A 17,484-nucleotide genomic window follows, 5' to 3' on the forward strand; every position below is an offset into this window, starting at 1 on the left:
ACCTTTAGCATTTTAGGATTCTATTTGTCTGCATTTTCTTCCGCATCCATTTCATCTTAATTTATACGCCCTCTCTCCATACCGCTTAATGAGTGGATGTATTTATCATAAGATTCATTAACCACAAAAATAGGTACCTGGATACATGTCATCTGACGGGTGCTTTTACCTCATCCACACTTCCACTGTGGCAAGTGGAAGGGTCTGTGTGTAAGGCTGGTGGGTGTTTCACGAAGCTCGCTCATTCTCACTTAGTACTTGGCTGGGCCCTGGCTCTCCTACACCGACGTCCACTCTCCTCCCGTCTTTTCAGTCAGCTTATTATACTTTCATTTACCTAGAGATACTTTATTTCTTTAGTTCTGTGCTATTCCTTCAAAAGAAAATTGAATGTAATATTTACCCTGACATAATTAAATTAACATTTTACAGCATCTTTCTGTGTGCTTTGATAGCATAGATAATCAGTTGTCTGCATAGCTTCTGGCCTAGCGGCAGAGTTACAGAACAATTATCAATTATAATAATAAGTTATAAAAGTTACTGACATTTGCCCCTTTAAGTACTGTATACTGATTTTTAGAGGAGGGGTTTCAAATGAAGATTTTTTTTTATTAAACAAATCATTGACCTTTCAGCCTACATTATTCGTATTTGTATTTTTATATTTTCTCAGTTTGCACAAATCATTATCTCAAGAAGAAACCTTGAAGGATCAGTTTAACCACGCCCTTAGTATCTATGAAGATGCCTTAAAAAACCGAGAGAGCGTGGTCTCCATCACTCAGCAGCAGAATGAAGAACTGGCCACCCAACTTCAGCAGGCTCTCACTGAGCACGCAGACATGGAGCTACAGCTTCAGTGTGCCGTGGAGGTCTCCCGAGCAGCCAGTGAAAAGGTTCAGAAGTGAGTAAATGACCCAGCCCTGATGTTAGGCATGAAACATTAGAAAAAAGAAACGAAAAGAAGTTTCCCTGGGAAACTCAACAATACATACACGTATTATTTTCTTGTCTGTATACTTACTAATGCTCTAAGGAAAAAGGAACCAAAATGAACTTTTTTTGCTTACATTTCACATCCTTTTTTGATATAAAAAATTACTTGCTTGGCCCTTATCGTCACTATCATTATTTGGGACAAGTTGTTTATACTAACTGCCTCTGCTCAATTCATGGAGACCATGGTGCTTAAATCCTTCCACAGTGTTATTTGCAAAGGGGAGGAGCAGTCAAGTTACCAGCATCTGGGCTCACTGAGCCTCCCTGTCAGGTTTCTGGAGTTGAGATCTTCTGTGACCTTGTTCCCTGAGGCCTCTAGCTGCACTGAACCCAGTACAGAGAAATTAATTTTCTTGTGTTGTTCTTTAGAAGTATGTGGTGCAGCTTTCCGAGTGCATAATTATATTTGTTTATTTTGACAGTTCTTTGCATTTTTATTAAAATTTAAGCAAAGCTGCATAATCAGTCAGTCCTTACAACAGTGCACAGAATGTTAACAATTTCCCAAGGAAAGATGTCCGTTATTAATTTATGGAGCGTGAACATTGTAGCAGCATTTTCTGAGGAAGCTTTATGGAATACGGCTTGTCGTCCTAACCTTCTTTTGTGTGATTAACAGCATCACATCAGCATTCACAAACTTTATTGCCTCTAGTTGCCAACACAGTTTCTTTCCTTCATGTTTTTTTCCCAGTATTCCAATATTAAGTTGTATGCCGAGGACTGTTACTCCCTTTTACTTCCTAGGTGAAATAAGTCGTCTCAGCCATTTCCCCAGCAGCTCTGCAACTATACTTAAATTGGTACCCCAGACTTGGGTGAATCTAGGCAAAGCCATTTTGGAACAATTCAGGGGTTGCACCCTTTATTCATTACTACCAATGTACCTTGAAACTTTGATTAAGTCCTGCTCATTATCTGTTCTAAGATCAGGTACAAATTCAGTCTGAAACTATACATTGAGTTTATGTGCAACGTGCATTAACAAACTAAGAATGCTGTGATATATAAATTGTATTGTTACTTCTGTTTGTACAATCTACAAATAATTTTAAATTTCAAAGTTCGTGTGTAAACACTTCATTGCTATATGACTTAAATTCCCTAAAATAATGGTTCCTTGAGACTAGTTAGTTTTCAAAAAATGTTGGAGGTTCCATACTTATCTAGCCAGTTAGCATGATTGTGTTTTAAAAGGAAGATCTTTTGTATACCAGGGTGTGAAAAGATCATGTCTCAGGTACTTAGTGAATTGGATAGTTTTAGGTATTTTACAAACTTTTATCATCTTGATTTTGCACACTTAACCTCAAACAAAATCTTTTTAGTGGAATGTTAAGCTAGGGCTCGGTTTAAATACAACCTGTCATTTATACAAGCTAAGTGTCGAAATGACTTCTCACAGCTTTTCTCTGGTTTCCAAGAAGACCTAGGTGAACTATTATTGGCTTTCTTTTACGTTTTCTATTTACTTTGTTAGCCACAATGAGGTAGTCTGCATCTTCGCCGTGGCCATGTGCGTTTCCCTGTCTATTCCTCTGCGAGTCACTACATTGTGGGCAAGGGGACGAAACAGTTCTCTACACGATTAAAAGGAATTCCCTATTCCAAAGTCCATGGCACACTTTAACCCTGTTCTTATATAACTGATAAACAATTACAATAAAGATAAAGATGTACGTATATGATTAATATAACATGATGATTTGAATACTTAGACTTTGGATTAAAAATGTTTAGCTATGCACTTGGAGTTTATTCTGAAACTTCACACTAATATTCACAGTGACGCCTTCCTCAGAAATGTGGTAGGAGCTCGATGAAATAGACATGCAAGGCTCTGGAACATGTATGCTCCATAGTATTCCTCTTGTTATCTCTCTCCCTACCGCTCTGTCGCTTAGAAGTGCTCTGCCTTTTCAAGTCTAAATGCCTCTGCAAATGTTGACCTCGCTACTTAGAGCCTTTGGCCTCCCTGCCAGCCTCCTGGAGAACTCTGCTTATTCTATGAGAGTCAGTCCAGCACAGCACATAGAAAAATGGTGTCAGTGCTCAAGTCAAATAGTTCTGGATTTCAATTCCTGCTTTCCTACTAATTGCCAAGGGAACTTGTGGCACATTTTTTATCCCATAAGAAAAGTTCTTAGATCAGGTTAGACGGTAAATCTGGCTTCACAGACTGACTTCTTGTAAAGAATAATTTGTATAACATATAAATACTGAGTGCAGAACTATTAGGAATATTCTAAACACTACATTATTAACAACATCACATTCATCAATGTAATAAGACCAGTTCAATTGCATCTTCTCTACAAAGTTGTCTTTATCTTCCTAGGAAGAAAAATCTCTCTAGTCTCTTTATTATTATAGTATGGGGGGGTTAAAGGTATATTAGAAGATCTTGAGTGAACGATATACTCCCAATATCATTATTTGTATGTATGTGTTTATGTGACTAGACTATATATGGTTTAAACATGTAAGTTCTTAGGACACATAAGTCCTAAAATTCTATATGATGCATCTTACCTATTGAGTAAGATTACCAATTGAATGTTTAAAACCTTAGAAATGCTGACATATGGCTATATGATCATATACTATTATTCTAGGACTTATTAGTAAGCACTACGTTTACAAAACAGTCAACTCTTAGAATATTTGTAGCATTTGAACTCTTTTTATCCTTAATACCATACTATTCCTCCCTAATGTCATTGGAACAGGGTTGTATAACTCCATCTTCTTTTTCTGATACTACTATATCTGTTTCTACTCTTCTTCTTTTGAAAAATATATCTGCTTTACATAATGGTTTATTTAAAGATTAGCTCTGAACTTTACCAGAAACACATGCATTTATATAACTTCACCCACTGCCACCCACTCAGATAACTTCCGGGGGTCAGTGTCAGTGCTCGGCTCTCTCATAAGGTTCACCCCGTGTCCCCAGAACACTGTCTTCTCTCCTGCCAGTCAGGTCTTGCCCACTCTCCTTGGTTCCCCATGTCAGTTGATGGACTTCAGCAGTTTCCCCAGTGCTCCTGGTTTTCCTCCTTTTGCCCTTTGCATTCCTTTAGCTCCAATTTCTACCACTGCCTGAGTCTCCTGATTCCCTCTACCCTGCCCTTAATACTTCAACCCCTCCTCATTCCTTGATCCAGACGTGGCAATAGCCATAAAACTCCTTTCCTGCCTCAAGTACACGCAGCAGTTCTCAGCCACCTGTAACTCTAACCTCTGCTTCAGCGAGCACACACATGGCACACAGACATGCATGTAGGCAAAACTCTCACACATGTAAAATAAATCCTTAGATTTTTTTTCTATTTCATCATTGTTTTCATTCAGTTTTTTGTTTTGTTTTGGATTTTGTTGTTGTTTTTTTGGGAGTGGTTGAGACAGGGTTTCTCTGTGTGGCCCTGGCTGTCCTGGAACTTGCGCTGTAGACCAAGCTGGCCTCAAATTTGGAGATCTTCTTGCCTCTGCTTCCCCAGTGCTGGGATGAAAGGTGTGCACCACTGCTACGAGTGCCCCTCCACCCCCAGCTATTTTCATCATTCTTAATCTGTGCTTTTATTAGCAGTTTTAGTCATTTTAGTGTTATAAAAGTTTGAATTTTCTGTGATAACCTCTCTGAAGTTTCCCAAGACACAGACACCATCTTCATACATCATCTCCAAAATCTTGACAGATGTTATCTATAAAGTAGACATTCTGCAAGTGCTCACCAACAAAAGGGCATAAGAACAATGAAATAAGGGCGGGCTGGCCAGGTCAGAAGCACATGGTGCAGTATCACATGGGCTCTGATTGATTCGGACTCTGGATATAAAGTCTTTTCCCCAGTTGGTGCATTTACAGAAAAAGAGGACCTTCACTGTTGATTCTGCCCACTTACTGGCAGCACACATCTTCAGCTCCCCAAGGTGCTGGGATCTGATGACCAGATTATAATTCATGTGCTAACCAACCAAATTAAACTCCTATCAAATTTAATTTCATTTAAGATCCAATGTCTTCAAAAATATTGAAGAGATATCATATAATATTGTTAATTATAGAATTTAAGTTTTATATTTTTATTTTCTTTGTGTTATAAAATTTTAATATTGTCTGAATTTTTTTTAAAGCTTAAAAGTATTTCTGGGAAGGAAAGTTGTATGGAATTATCATGTTTAATATGACATATAAATACTTACAAAATTAAATTTAATGAATGTTGAACCTCATTATCCAAAAATAGTTCTTGGCCCAATTGTCATAAACTGATTTTTCAAAGACAGGTGAGTGATTTAGTAGTTAAGAGCATTTGATGCTCTTCCAGAAGACCTGAGTTTAGATTTCAGGACCCATATTGGGTTGCTCAAAACCACCAATAATTCTAGCTCCATGAGATCTGAGCACCCTCTCCTGAACTTGGCAGTTACCTGAACGGGAGTGGCACACACACCCAAATAACATACAGATAAATAAATATAAATATTTTTAAAAATAAAAAACTTCAGTAATGAAAAGCCATTGGGAGGTGGGGGTGGGTAAAACCTGCTGTATTTCTGAATTTTTGAATACATGTACTCCTATTTATAAATATGTGTAGATTTGATGAATACCACATCATTTAGATTGTTTTTGATAGGTAGGTTGTATAGATAGAAGCTGTAGAGAGATATAAGGAACAAAACAGTTTAAGAGCACAGAAGCTTCAATCCTTTCTCTAACTCCTTCAATGGGGACCCCAGTCTCAGTTCAATGGTTGTCTGCTAGCATCTGCCTCTGTATTTGTCATGCTGGCAGAGCCTCTCGGGAGACAGCTATATCAGAAGGAGCTGAAGGGGTTTGCAACCCCATAAGAACAACAGTACCAACCAACCAGAGCTCCCAGAGACTAAACCATCATCCAAAGACTATACATGGACAGACCCATGGTTCCAGCTGCATATGTAGAAGGGATGGCCTTGTTGAGCATCAATGGGAGGAGAAGCCCTTGGTACTGCCAAGGCTGGACCCCACAGTGCAGGGGAATGTCAGGGCAGGGAGGTGGGAAGGGGTGGGTAGGTGGGTGTAAAGAAGGGGGAGGGGGGATGGGATAGGGAATTTATGGACAGGAAACCAGGAAAGGGGATAACATTTGAAATGTAAATTTTAAAAAATCCAAGAAAAAAAAGAAAAAAAGAGCACAGAAAATGCAATAAAAATGTCTTTTAATAGTTTTTCTAAAGACCACTTCCTATCTCTGTTTACTAGAGAGAAAATAGACATACTATTCTAGTAAATGATTCTTTTATGATCCTGAAGATTTGCAACACATTGATGATGGATAAAACATTTTATTTTCTCTCTATAGACATATACTTCTTGTGGCACTAAGCAAAATATTTTTTAAAAAATAACTTTGTTCAAGTTAGCATGCCAAAGCTTTATGAGCTTATGTGATGACCATCATGACAGTCAGGTCTGAGTTTTACATTCAAATAATGTTATCATTATCATATCATATGATCCTTTGTCCTGTAAGGCAGATTTACAGCAATATTATTCAAATTTCCTCATGGACTATTACTACATGATGAATAAATCAGACAGATGGACATAACAACTATTTTTAAAGACATTTGCACGTATGTTCAAGAAAACTTATCTCAGCTCTTTTGAACCTTCTATTCATCTTTTTCTTAAAAAATAAATCAATTGCTTAAAAACTACATGATTTCTTCTCATTTAAATTTTATAGGGTTTCAAAATATCAGAGATTATGATAGTCTAATTCACTTGATAAATTTTTAGAGTTGTCTTTGAAAACAGCATCTGCCTCTTTGAGTGATATTGACAGGAAGAGGAAAGGAAAACATAGAAAGCCAACAGAGTCTTTCCTGCCTCTTAGCCAAATACTGATCTCTAGGAAGAAATTGATGCTACAAAGGAATTGTGAATTCTCAGCCTGCTGAGTAAGAGCCATGTGCAATTCCCTTCAGAGTGTCAGGGGAGTCACCATAGTGTCACACAAGGGTTCTTAGCACAGAGCAAACATGCTTTCCACATCAGCTGCCTAAGCTGTTTGCAGGTTGAATTATAAAACGGGATGATGGCTCTGCCTGTGGGAAGGGGAGCTAGCTGAGCATTTCCAGTTTCTCAGCTTAAGAAAAGAACGAAAAAGGCCTACCTACCATTTTCATCAGAAGGCACCCCTGGACGTTTTAGTTTTGCTCCAGATTTGAATTTTGACCACAAAGAAAAAAAGTTATGCAAAAATATGCCTAATTGGATTAATGTGAAAAGTGTTTGTGAACTTTTTTTTTTTAATTACACGGTCTCTTTAATATAATGTTTCCTTGTCAACTTTTATCTGTTTTTTTTTTTTTCTTATAAATTCTGGGTGGGACTATACTAATTTCACAGCAGCATTAGACAGGTATTAATACCAGGAATGCTTGTGAATTGAATCAAACTTCTACAAATTCTCAACTCACCATATAGAGTAAATTAATAATTAAAACAGTGTTGGAAGTTGCCTTGGGTGCCTTAATACAGATAATAGACTAGAAGGCCTTCAAATGTGTTTAGTGTTTGACACTTAAAACTTGTTCTGGAAAGACGGATCCTCAGTGATACTCTTTTCCAGTGCTCACCCAGCTCTGCAGTTCCTAATGCTGTATCTGACCAGACACAAATCTACTGCCTTTGGCACGCAGAAGGTGTGCTGCAAGGACTCCCGACTCTCTGTGCAATGCACACCCAAGTATGCTGCATCTGTTCTTATCCGGTGTGGTGTGCTACACAGTGGGATTCTGAGTTTGCCAGTTGTGATTTTTAAATTACCCAAGTACATATTTAACTTACCAAAAATATAAATCTTGTTCTCTGTAAAAACAAGTATACCTTTTAATTAAAATTACCAACTCCAGTATATACTTATCTACTGGAGCACCTTTATCCCTTAAGTACATAAAGTAAGGTTTTGTTTTTTTTTTTTTATCTATTTTCATTGTGTTAGAAAGAGATACAGTTCTCTACAGATGTTTAATTGCACTCATTTGTTTTTAAAAGAATTTGGGCCACAGCTTAACCTTTAGGGAATTCCTCACTTTTAAATAAAAAAGAAACATAACTTTAATTCTCTGGCTCCCTCCTTTATACTGTGCAAGGATTAATGTGGGCTTATTAGGACTGGCTCCTAACCCAGACTTAGAGTGCAGAAGAATGGAAAGTAAGCAAGGAGCTCACTGAGTCCGAGCTTCCATGCCCTCCTAAGACAGACCTGTAAGAGTTAGCCCTCAGGCAGGACAGAACCAGGACTGAGAGCAGAACTAAAAGGCTAAATTATGTCACTCCTCGTGGCATGTGATAGCTTCTTCATTTCAGAGCTGTGTTCCAGTAGTATAAGAAACGTCTACTAGAATCAAGTTAATATACATTTCTGCATGAAACAGATGAACGTGTTTCAGTAACTCACAATGGAGAGGAAGAAAAGAAAAAAAGATCAAAAGCCTGGAAGATGAGAGGTCTGCACATTCATACTCGTGTTTTCTTTTCTCTCATTAATCAACAAATGTTAATTAACATTAACAAAGCCAAAAACAAAACTGTCACCCAGGACAATTACAGAATCTACTTAAATAACCAGGTACATTTTGACTAGTAATTGATAGAGAGAAAAAATGTCACAGGAGCTTTTATAACCAGGATCAAATGTGGCTTCCATATTAATGTAAGCTACATGTAACTGTGAGTTCTACCTAGCACATCTCCTTAATTCTCTTCTTAGATGCAGTCAAACCCTTCTACTGCTTAACCTTAAGTGGGCTGCATTGTTCCTGTATAGTTCTTTAAAATGAATAACCTTCCTTAAACTTAGTTTAATAGCTAACAGAAATAATATAAATCAAATGTTTTCAATTTTCTGGAAAGTGGTTGCCTAATGAAGTTAATCACTGGTAAGGGGTGGATCTATTGTAGAAACTGAGTTTTCTTCTTCAGTATTACAGTTCGGATGCTGTGTCACACTACATCACACTTAATGTGCGTGCTACAATGGGTCATTGTCCTCACATTTGCTGCAACTCTTAGAACTTCCCCTTTGTTTTCTTTGCTTTAAACATATAAATTGGTTTATTAGTGTAAAATTGGCAGAGTAAAATTGGTAGAGTAAAATTAGTATAAATTGGTATTATTAGTATAGAGAATGAATACAACTTTACATAACTCAAAGCTTAGTTTGCCTGAAGTAAAGCCTCATTGAAAAGCTGATAAACCTGAACAGGAGCTCTGTTGGATTGGTGGAGAAGCTTAAATTTAATTCAAATTCTGAGATTCTGTAGTTGACTACTGCTTCCTTCTGGGACAGAGATTTCCCAATAAATCCATAAAAAAAAATCCTTGCTTGCTTTCAGCATAACTTTGTGAAATTATGAACACGTAAATATACATTCATTCTTCATTCTTGAGCCCGTGCGTTCAAAAAGAAAATAATCTCTAATGACACTGTACAGAGTTCCAGCTGAATTATATTTTTCTTTTTTACACTGTTGTTTATTCTTAACCACTAAGCCATCTATCTCTCCATCCATCTCTAGTGGTTATGGATTCTTAAATGCAACAGAAACAGACTTTCCCATTTATTCTTTAGCCTAAGTAAAGTATAATGAAGAAGTCTTTATGTCGATTTATCAGATGTTTCTGTGTAACAGCTGACAATTAAAATTTAAGATTAAAATTTAAAATTCAAGTGATATTGTATAACTTAATAATTTTGATTTTTATGATTTTTGTAGTTATACAAACTATTAATAGTTTATAGAATATTGTGATATTTTACTATTTCCTCTGAAATATCTTGGAATCCTGAATAAATCCTATGCGATTTCCCTTTATATTATTATTTATAAAATGTATAAGAATAACAAATAACATTTAACATTTTCAAACATCTTCCTTAAAGTAATCTGCCTTCTAAGCTGAGTTATGTGTTTTCACATCCGCCTCTCAAGTTCTCCACTCCTGACTCTCAGAGGGCCTAATCTTTCCCGGAGTGATGGGAGAGGCGCAGTTCAAGAAAAAGAACGAATCTCTGTATAATCACGCCACAATGTGAGGTGACCCCAAGACAGAGAACTGACCAGATACACATATGGGTTTTAGGAAGACTTTCTGGAGCTCTTTTTTAACACAGCTGTGAGAAGAATGTGGCTAAGACCCAATAGTCATTCTTGAGTAGAACCGGCAAAGGAAACCATGAGGAGAAGAGAATTCAACACATGGGCGTAAGAGAGTACGGCTCCATTGATGCGATCTGAGGGGAATGCCTAATGACCACACGAATCAAACTTGGCAATGAAAACACAAAGCCCTTTTCATTGATTCAAAGGCGGACTCTAAAGCTGCAGATGGTCACCTCCAGCCTTGGCTATTCAGTGTGCGGGTTTATAAAGTGGCACTTTGGTGAATACTAATAGATCAAAACAAAGATTTAATAACTTAAAGATGTGGTGTTAAGTTTTAGATGAGTATACAGGTCAGTGTCTCAAGAAAAAAAAAGAATAAGGAGATACCTATTAACATGTGGGTCGGATGTCTTTATTTTTCAAGTTCAAAAATAAATGTCATCTTTAGCAGACAGATTATACTTTGTGTTGAATAATCTCCATTATGAAAGTGAGACAAAATTAGGGCTTATATTTCTGCTCATTGATCTCATGACTTCTGTTTGAGGGCTCGATTACAATGCTGATGAATGTCACCTGCCAGGGTTTTTATGAACCTCACTTGGTAGATAGACTTGTCACTGTCTGACCGGGACGAGTGAGTATTATTACCACAGTAGGCTACGCAGTTCTGTGCCTGAACAGAACTTTGTCTGACCTGTCTGGGGAGTGTAAAGAGATGTCGTTTAGTCTTTGAACACTGACCCAGTCTTGGAGCTATGTTTTTGCTTGTTTTCACTTAACATAAAGTATTAGAAAATGAACACTTTTATATATAAAAATAATCTATCACCACTGATTTGTCACTTGTATTTATATAATAGAGTCTCCCTTTAATTAAAATGTGACCTATTTGCTCCAGGGCTAACTTTGTTACTAGATTTGGATAGTCTATAAAGTTCGATTGAAGCTGTATGTAAAATAAACTAAAAATCTAAACCTAACTCAGTAATATTTTTCTTATTTCTGCTATTCATGAAGTAAATATAACTTTGTATCACAGTTTTTTTTTTTATGTAGCAAGCTACAGGAATACACAGTAGACTGGTAGACTAGACCTGCAGGTTACAGGGGAAGGAGCTTTGCGTCTAATAGAAGCGTCAGTGGACTAACAGGGCCCTTGCTTGCTAAGGGAAGCTAAGTAAGTCGTGGTTCCTCTCAGTGTTCCCATCTGGAAGATGGAACCAGTGTGTTGCTTGCTGTACTTCAGAGGATAGCAGAAGGACCAGATAATCATGTTCATAGGCGTTTAATTGTGCTCCTACTCTTGATATAGATGTTAAATTTCAAAATTATAATTACATCTTTGGATCCAGAAATAACAATAAAAATATTGGTGTTTTAGCCTTTTAAGGAAGAGATTGTTTTTAAGCACAAATCTTGGAGACTGAAAACAAGAAGTTATATGCATTTTTAATTATTCTTGTGGGAAAGCAAAATGGTAACACAGTGCCCCGAAAGGAGGGCTTGGCAGCAAATGACACAAGTGCTTACCTTTGAGGGAAATGACTACGGGACCTCTGTCTTGCATATATACCTCCATAAATATGAAATAACTCAAACGTTATTACTGTTAGTAGCAAGGGAAAACAATACAAATAGTGGTTGTGATTTTTTGTATATGCTCATCCCAAAGAGTGGAATGTGATGGTTTGTATATGTGTGTCCCAAGGAGTGGCACCATTAGAAGGTGTGGCCCTGATGGAGTAGGTGTGTCACTGTGGGCATGGACATTAAGACCCTCCCTCGCTGCCTAGAAGTCAGTATTCTGCTAGCATCTTTCAGATGAAGATGTAGGACTCTCAAGCTCCTCCTGGACCATGTGTGCCTGGATGCTGCCATGTTTCCACCATGATGATAATGACTGAACCTCTGAACCTGTAAGCCAGCCCCAATTACATGTTGTCCTTATAAGGGTAGCCTTGGTCATGGTGTCTGTTCACAGCAGTAAAACCCTAAGGCAGTGATATATTCTCATAAGAGAATACAATGTAACTGTAAACTGAGCTTGAGTAGTTTCCAGGACATTTTTGGTAACTTAAAAAACAAATTACTTACCCTGGAATAAGAGGAACAGAACAAATAACCAGAAACCAATGACCATATCACTTCCAGTTCTAGTGTTAAAACTATGTCAGTGTTTTACACACTCAGAAACTAAAAAAGTCATACCCCAAAATAAATACAAATAGCAATAAATATATATAATTATAATATCAAACTAACAAGATCCTTGTAAAGAGAAAGTAATTCACTGAAGTATGTTTTTATTCTTAATTTTTTATTATTTTGCATGTGTACATGATGAGGATGAACACACACGTACAGATCAGAACAACTTGGCGGAGTCCCTTTCCTTTCACCTTTATGTGGCTTTGGGGTATTGAACTCGGGTCACACAGGCTTACACAGCAAATACCTACCCAGAGTCATCAGACCAGTCCTGAAGAACTTTTGGTCATCATACTCTGCATATCTTCATGGTGTATATTCTAAAGACAAAAGAAATGAAAAGAAATCATAAGTTTTACACTCTTGCTCATGGTATCAACATTTTGAAATGAATTTTTATATTTTGAATTGATCAAGTAAATAATAAATAATATTAATATTAAGCAACAAGGTTTAGCTATAAAAATAAATGCCATTAAGAAAAGTATACTCCAACATTAAATTTTAACTAGAACTATCAATAAGAACTCATGATTTAAAATATTTTTCTGAGCTCTGTCCACTAAGATCTTTTACAAACATATAGTCCAAAATTGAGTTTCTTATAACAATTTCCCATTAAAAGGAACTATATAATTGATTATCAAGGAATATAATTGATTCGATGAATATGTACTAAGTGTGGTTATCATTTGCACTTGATATTAAATTATACCTTATTAATATATGCTCTTGTGTTGAGGGCTACCGGAACCAGCTCGATAGGTGTGGAGCAATTTTGGGTTTTGGAGAAGGAACTGTAGTTATAGAATGTTGAACTTTTACATCTTGGAGCCTACAAAGATACTGAAAAAAACTTACTAAAAGGAAAAATCCTTTTGTACAGAGAAATATTAGTTGTAAATTTAGGTAGAATGACAGAATTTGAAAATCACCATCTAATGACCCTAATTTAAACAGAGACAATTAGTCAGCCAGGCAATTGGTGAAAAGAATTTACTGTGGTGTTTGGTATAGGGCGCAGGTCTGCAGTCCCACTGTTCTGAAGGTTAAGGCAGAAGCATACTGAGACTAAGGCCAGTGTAGACAGCACGTTAGTGAGACCCCGATCCCCAGAAATAACACACATGGAAATTTAGAATATTCAGTGTCTTCAAAAAGTAATTATGGATTTCTTCTCCATATTTGTGACTTCAGTGTTCTATGTGGTTTGGGTTTTGCTAGGGTTTATTTGTGTGGATTTTGCAGTGCTGGGGGTGGAACCTGTGTGCTCAGACAGGCAATGTCTGCCATTGAGCGTTATCGCCTGTCCATAGAACTAACATCCTCAACCCCTATCAACGTTGGTCTTCCAGGGACACCCACCACAATGCAAGGTTTTCAGCATTAGACAATCCAGACATGCCAAGCTCCAGCCGCTGGGCGCACAGGCTTCACTCAGTTTGCATAGCTGCAAACCTGACCCCAACACAAAACTGGAAACTTCATTTAAACACTGGTGAGGGGTAATTTGCAAAATTCTTGATGACTTTATTGTGTCATTCTAGAATGTGAACATTGTAGGTGATAATGTCATTTTAAAGAGCTGAAAAGTGAGACCTGTCTAAAGTTAAAATTTTGATGTTTATTATTATGGAGGTCTAACTTAATTTTGATCGTTAAAAAGTATTTTATGACAATGCCTTGTTTAGCAAGGGCTGTCTTGCATCCTTACATTTTCAGCTGGCAGCACGGTCTCTTTCACTCCAGCACAGTTTTGGCTCTAAGCATGCTGTAGAAGATGAAGCGGCGTGGCTGTTGGGGGAAATAGATTCCCGATTAATCTTCACTCCTAAAAAAGTAATAATGCCAATAACTTTCTGAGCTACCTCGCTCTGGTTTCCAGTGAGCGGTGTTGATTATTATGAAATATGCTGGTACAGGTCCGGTTCATCCAGGCTTCTTCCCAGCCCTGAGAACTTGACAAGGGTTTCTAATGTACGGTGTGCATAGAAGTTACTGCTGTCTGCATTCTGGTCGGTACCCACACTGCTTTTGTTTGTCGACTATTGCTTTCTCTTTGTTACAATCACATCCAGACTCTGCGTAAATCTGACAACATATACATCTACGGCAAGGGTTCTGATTACATTCTAGACCCTAAACGTTCATTTCAATTTGTGGATGTATGGTTTTATGAATCAAACTTAAATCCGGCAGAGAAAATGTCTGTCACCATGCCAGCTTAATAAGTTGAATATTACTTTACTTTGTAGGCCTGTGGCTTAGTCTGAAATTTGAAGTTGCATTGATATATTATCTCTACTAGTCTCCCAAAGGATGTTGCTAGTCTTTTGAATTAAACTTGAATAAGGTTGATTTGTATTCCCTGTTAATCAAAATTTGAAATGTTGACATTAGAAAATTTCATTCAGTGCTAATTATATATGACTTTTATGAAAGTTAGGAAGGAAAGAATCCTGCATTTTAAAGTTTGGTATCCCTGTAAAGCCCTATGAAAACAGTAGAGAGGAACTTAATAAGCCGTCTTAATAAGATACCTTCATAAAGCTAGCCAGTTGCTGTAGCTTGCTGCATTTCGCTTGACAGTGTGAAAATCACTGTTTTGCCTCCTCCATCATTAATTGAAACTTTTCTGGTTTTAAAATGATCAAAACCCTTAGCAGTGTTTCACCAACATTTCTCAGCTATCCTGTCTTGAATCTCTTTAACAGCAGTGCATGGATCTCGAGGTGGTGTTTCAAGCACCTCTTTTGCCTCAGCCCAAGCAAAGGACTTACACTGATTGCTTTATAACGTTTCAAATATGGTTGCTAATATTTGTTAGATCTATTAGGATGCTTCCAGTATATAAGGAAAGCTAAACCCTTGAGTTTTGCCAAAGCATGCTGTTCGGCATGGGGGGAGGCAAATAAAGAAAGAAGAGGGAAGGGCGGCTGTGCTGTGGGGAGGCCACCTCTGAGACAGTGTTTGCACCCTAACGTTTGACTTTCAAAATGAATTAACAGGGGTAGTTTGGTCCTCACTACAACATGCAAAAACTGAGCAGTGTGAATAATTTGACCTCATAATGCAACTTACTGGTTTAGTGACTTGAATTTTAAGTTTATTTCCCTCAGTAGGTTGTATTCAGCACCAGTGTTCTATGCTTCCTCTGGCTAAGCATCCAATGGTACATCAAGATTGAGAGGTAGGGGCTGAAGAGTTACTCAGCAGTTTAGAGCATTCCTTGTCGAGAACCTGAGTTCAATTCCTTGGTGACTCTCAACCATTTGTAACCCCAGGCCCTGGGCATCTGGGCACGTCTGACCTTCACAGGTACCAGGCATGTCCTTGATGCACATACACATATGTGGACAAAACACCCACACACATAAAATAATACAAGAAATAGTCCTTTTAAAAATTAGAATAATGATAATTAAACATATGACTAATAAAAGAAAAGATTACTGAAAACCCATGTGTTAGCTGGCCGTTTCTACTTCATAATAATCTAACCAACTGGAGACTTGAGTAATACACAGCCTCTCATCTTTACCCCAGTTTTACTTCCCCTGTTGCTATACATCCAGAAATCTTTAAGCTGTTCCTTTTTAAAGAGAAAAAAATATTAACACAACTTTATTCTTCTGCTTCAAAAACAGACCTCAAAACAGATGACTTTTCTTTCACTTTGTGACCTCTGAATTATTATATTACATAATTTTACAGTGATCTTTGATTGGGGCTGGTGAGATGACTTAGCACTGACTGCTCTTCCAGAGGACCCTCGTTCAAATCCCAGTACCCACATCATTGGTCACAACCTCTGTAACTCCAGTTCTAGGGGATTCAATGATTTCTTTTGTCTTCTATGACTGTACATGCAAGCCAAACACTCATGCACATTAAAAAGAAAAAACTTAGAATTTTCATTGTGTAGTTTTTCCCAACCTTTTTGTCAATTTTAGCACATTCTTCTTTTTTTTTAACTTTTCTCCCTTTAATTGAAAATAAATTCTTCTCTTATCCAGTATATCCTGGTTTCAGCTTTCTCTTCTGCTTCTCCCAGTTCCACCCCCAGATCCCCACCCATCCAGATCTAATGCAGTATCTCAATTGGCTGTAACCCAGTCCCAGGACTGGAAGCTTCATTTGGTGACAAGAGATGGCTGATTGTGAATACATCATCATTTGGAGCCTTCATTTGGAGTTTCACTGCACTTGGTTTCCATAACACCCTTCAGATATCCCTCAATTCTGTCTTTCACTGCATTCTCCACCTCAACCTCATCTCTCCTCTCCCTCCCCACCTGATCCTCCTGTCCCTGTCTCTCCGAAGTTATACCCCAGTCCACCCACCCATCTATGCTGTCTGCCTCAGAGGGAGATGCTGAGTCCTGGGACTGTGGTGAGTAATTAAGTGGCCACAGTGGCTTCTCTAGGTTCCAGGCCCTCACCAGCTGTGGGTAGTTGGCCCTGTTCACAGTATCAAGCATGAATTCTTTCCTGTTAAGCCAGCCTTAAATCGAATTAGGTAACTGCTGGTTGACCCCAAAATGAAGAAACACTATTACACCTTTCAGAATATCTTGTCCTGCTGGTCTTTTTTGTGGTTCATAATTAATTTTTATTATTATTTTATTTATTTACAATCCGATTGTTGCCCTCCTGTACTGGTCACCCCCTAGTAGAGTTCTTCCCCACCCCCATCCCCCATCCCCTTTGCCTCTGAGAGGATAGTGCATCCCCCAGTGTCCCCCCACCCTATGGAATCTCTACAGGATTAGCCACATCCTCTCCCACTGAGGCCAGACAAAGCAGTAGTGGGTTTAAGAGGTTTGGGCCAGCCTCTATGTGTTCCTTCCTTCCTGACTCAGTCTCTAGGCGCTCCCAGGGCCCAAGTTAGTTGACACTATTGGTCTTTCTATGGGGTTGCCATCACTTTCAGTTCCTGCAATCCTTTCTCTAATTCTTCCAACCTCCATCACATCCTTGGCTCTGTCTGCTCTGTCTCAGTTAGCTGCTGATAGAGCCTCTCAGAGGACAGCCATTCTAAGCTCCTGACTGCAAGCACAACATAGCTTCAGTAACAGTGTCAGGGATCGGTGCCTGCCCATGGGGC

At 38.0% G+C, this 17,484-nt stretch overlaps 1 protein-coding gene across 7 annotated transcripts in view; it reads left to right on the top strand.

The window, feature by feature from the left end:
- Positions 1–17,484, top strand: part of Mipol1 (mirror-image polydactyly 1) — a 335,084-nt gene that overhangs the window by 285,783 nt on the left and 31,817 nt on the right. For all 7 annotated transcript variants that reach the window (NM_001399384.2, XM_008764677.3, XM_039113186.2 and 4 more), the window contains one exon: positions 677–907. In NM_001399384.2, the coding sequence (NP_001386313.1) occupies positions 677–907 (231 nt within the window). The remainder of the gene's footprint in view (positions 1–676; positions 908–17,484) is intronic.

The sequence above is a fragment of the Rattus norvegicus genome, chromosome 6 (genome assembly GCF_036323735.1).
Source record: "Rattus norvegicus strain BN/NHsdMcwi chromosome 6, GRCr8, whole genome shotgun sequence".
Lineage (NCBI taxonomy): Eukaryota > Metazoa > Chordata > Mammalia > Rodentia > Muridae > Rattus > Rattus norvegicus.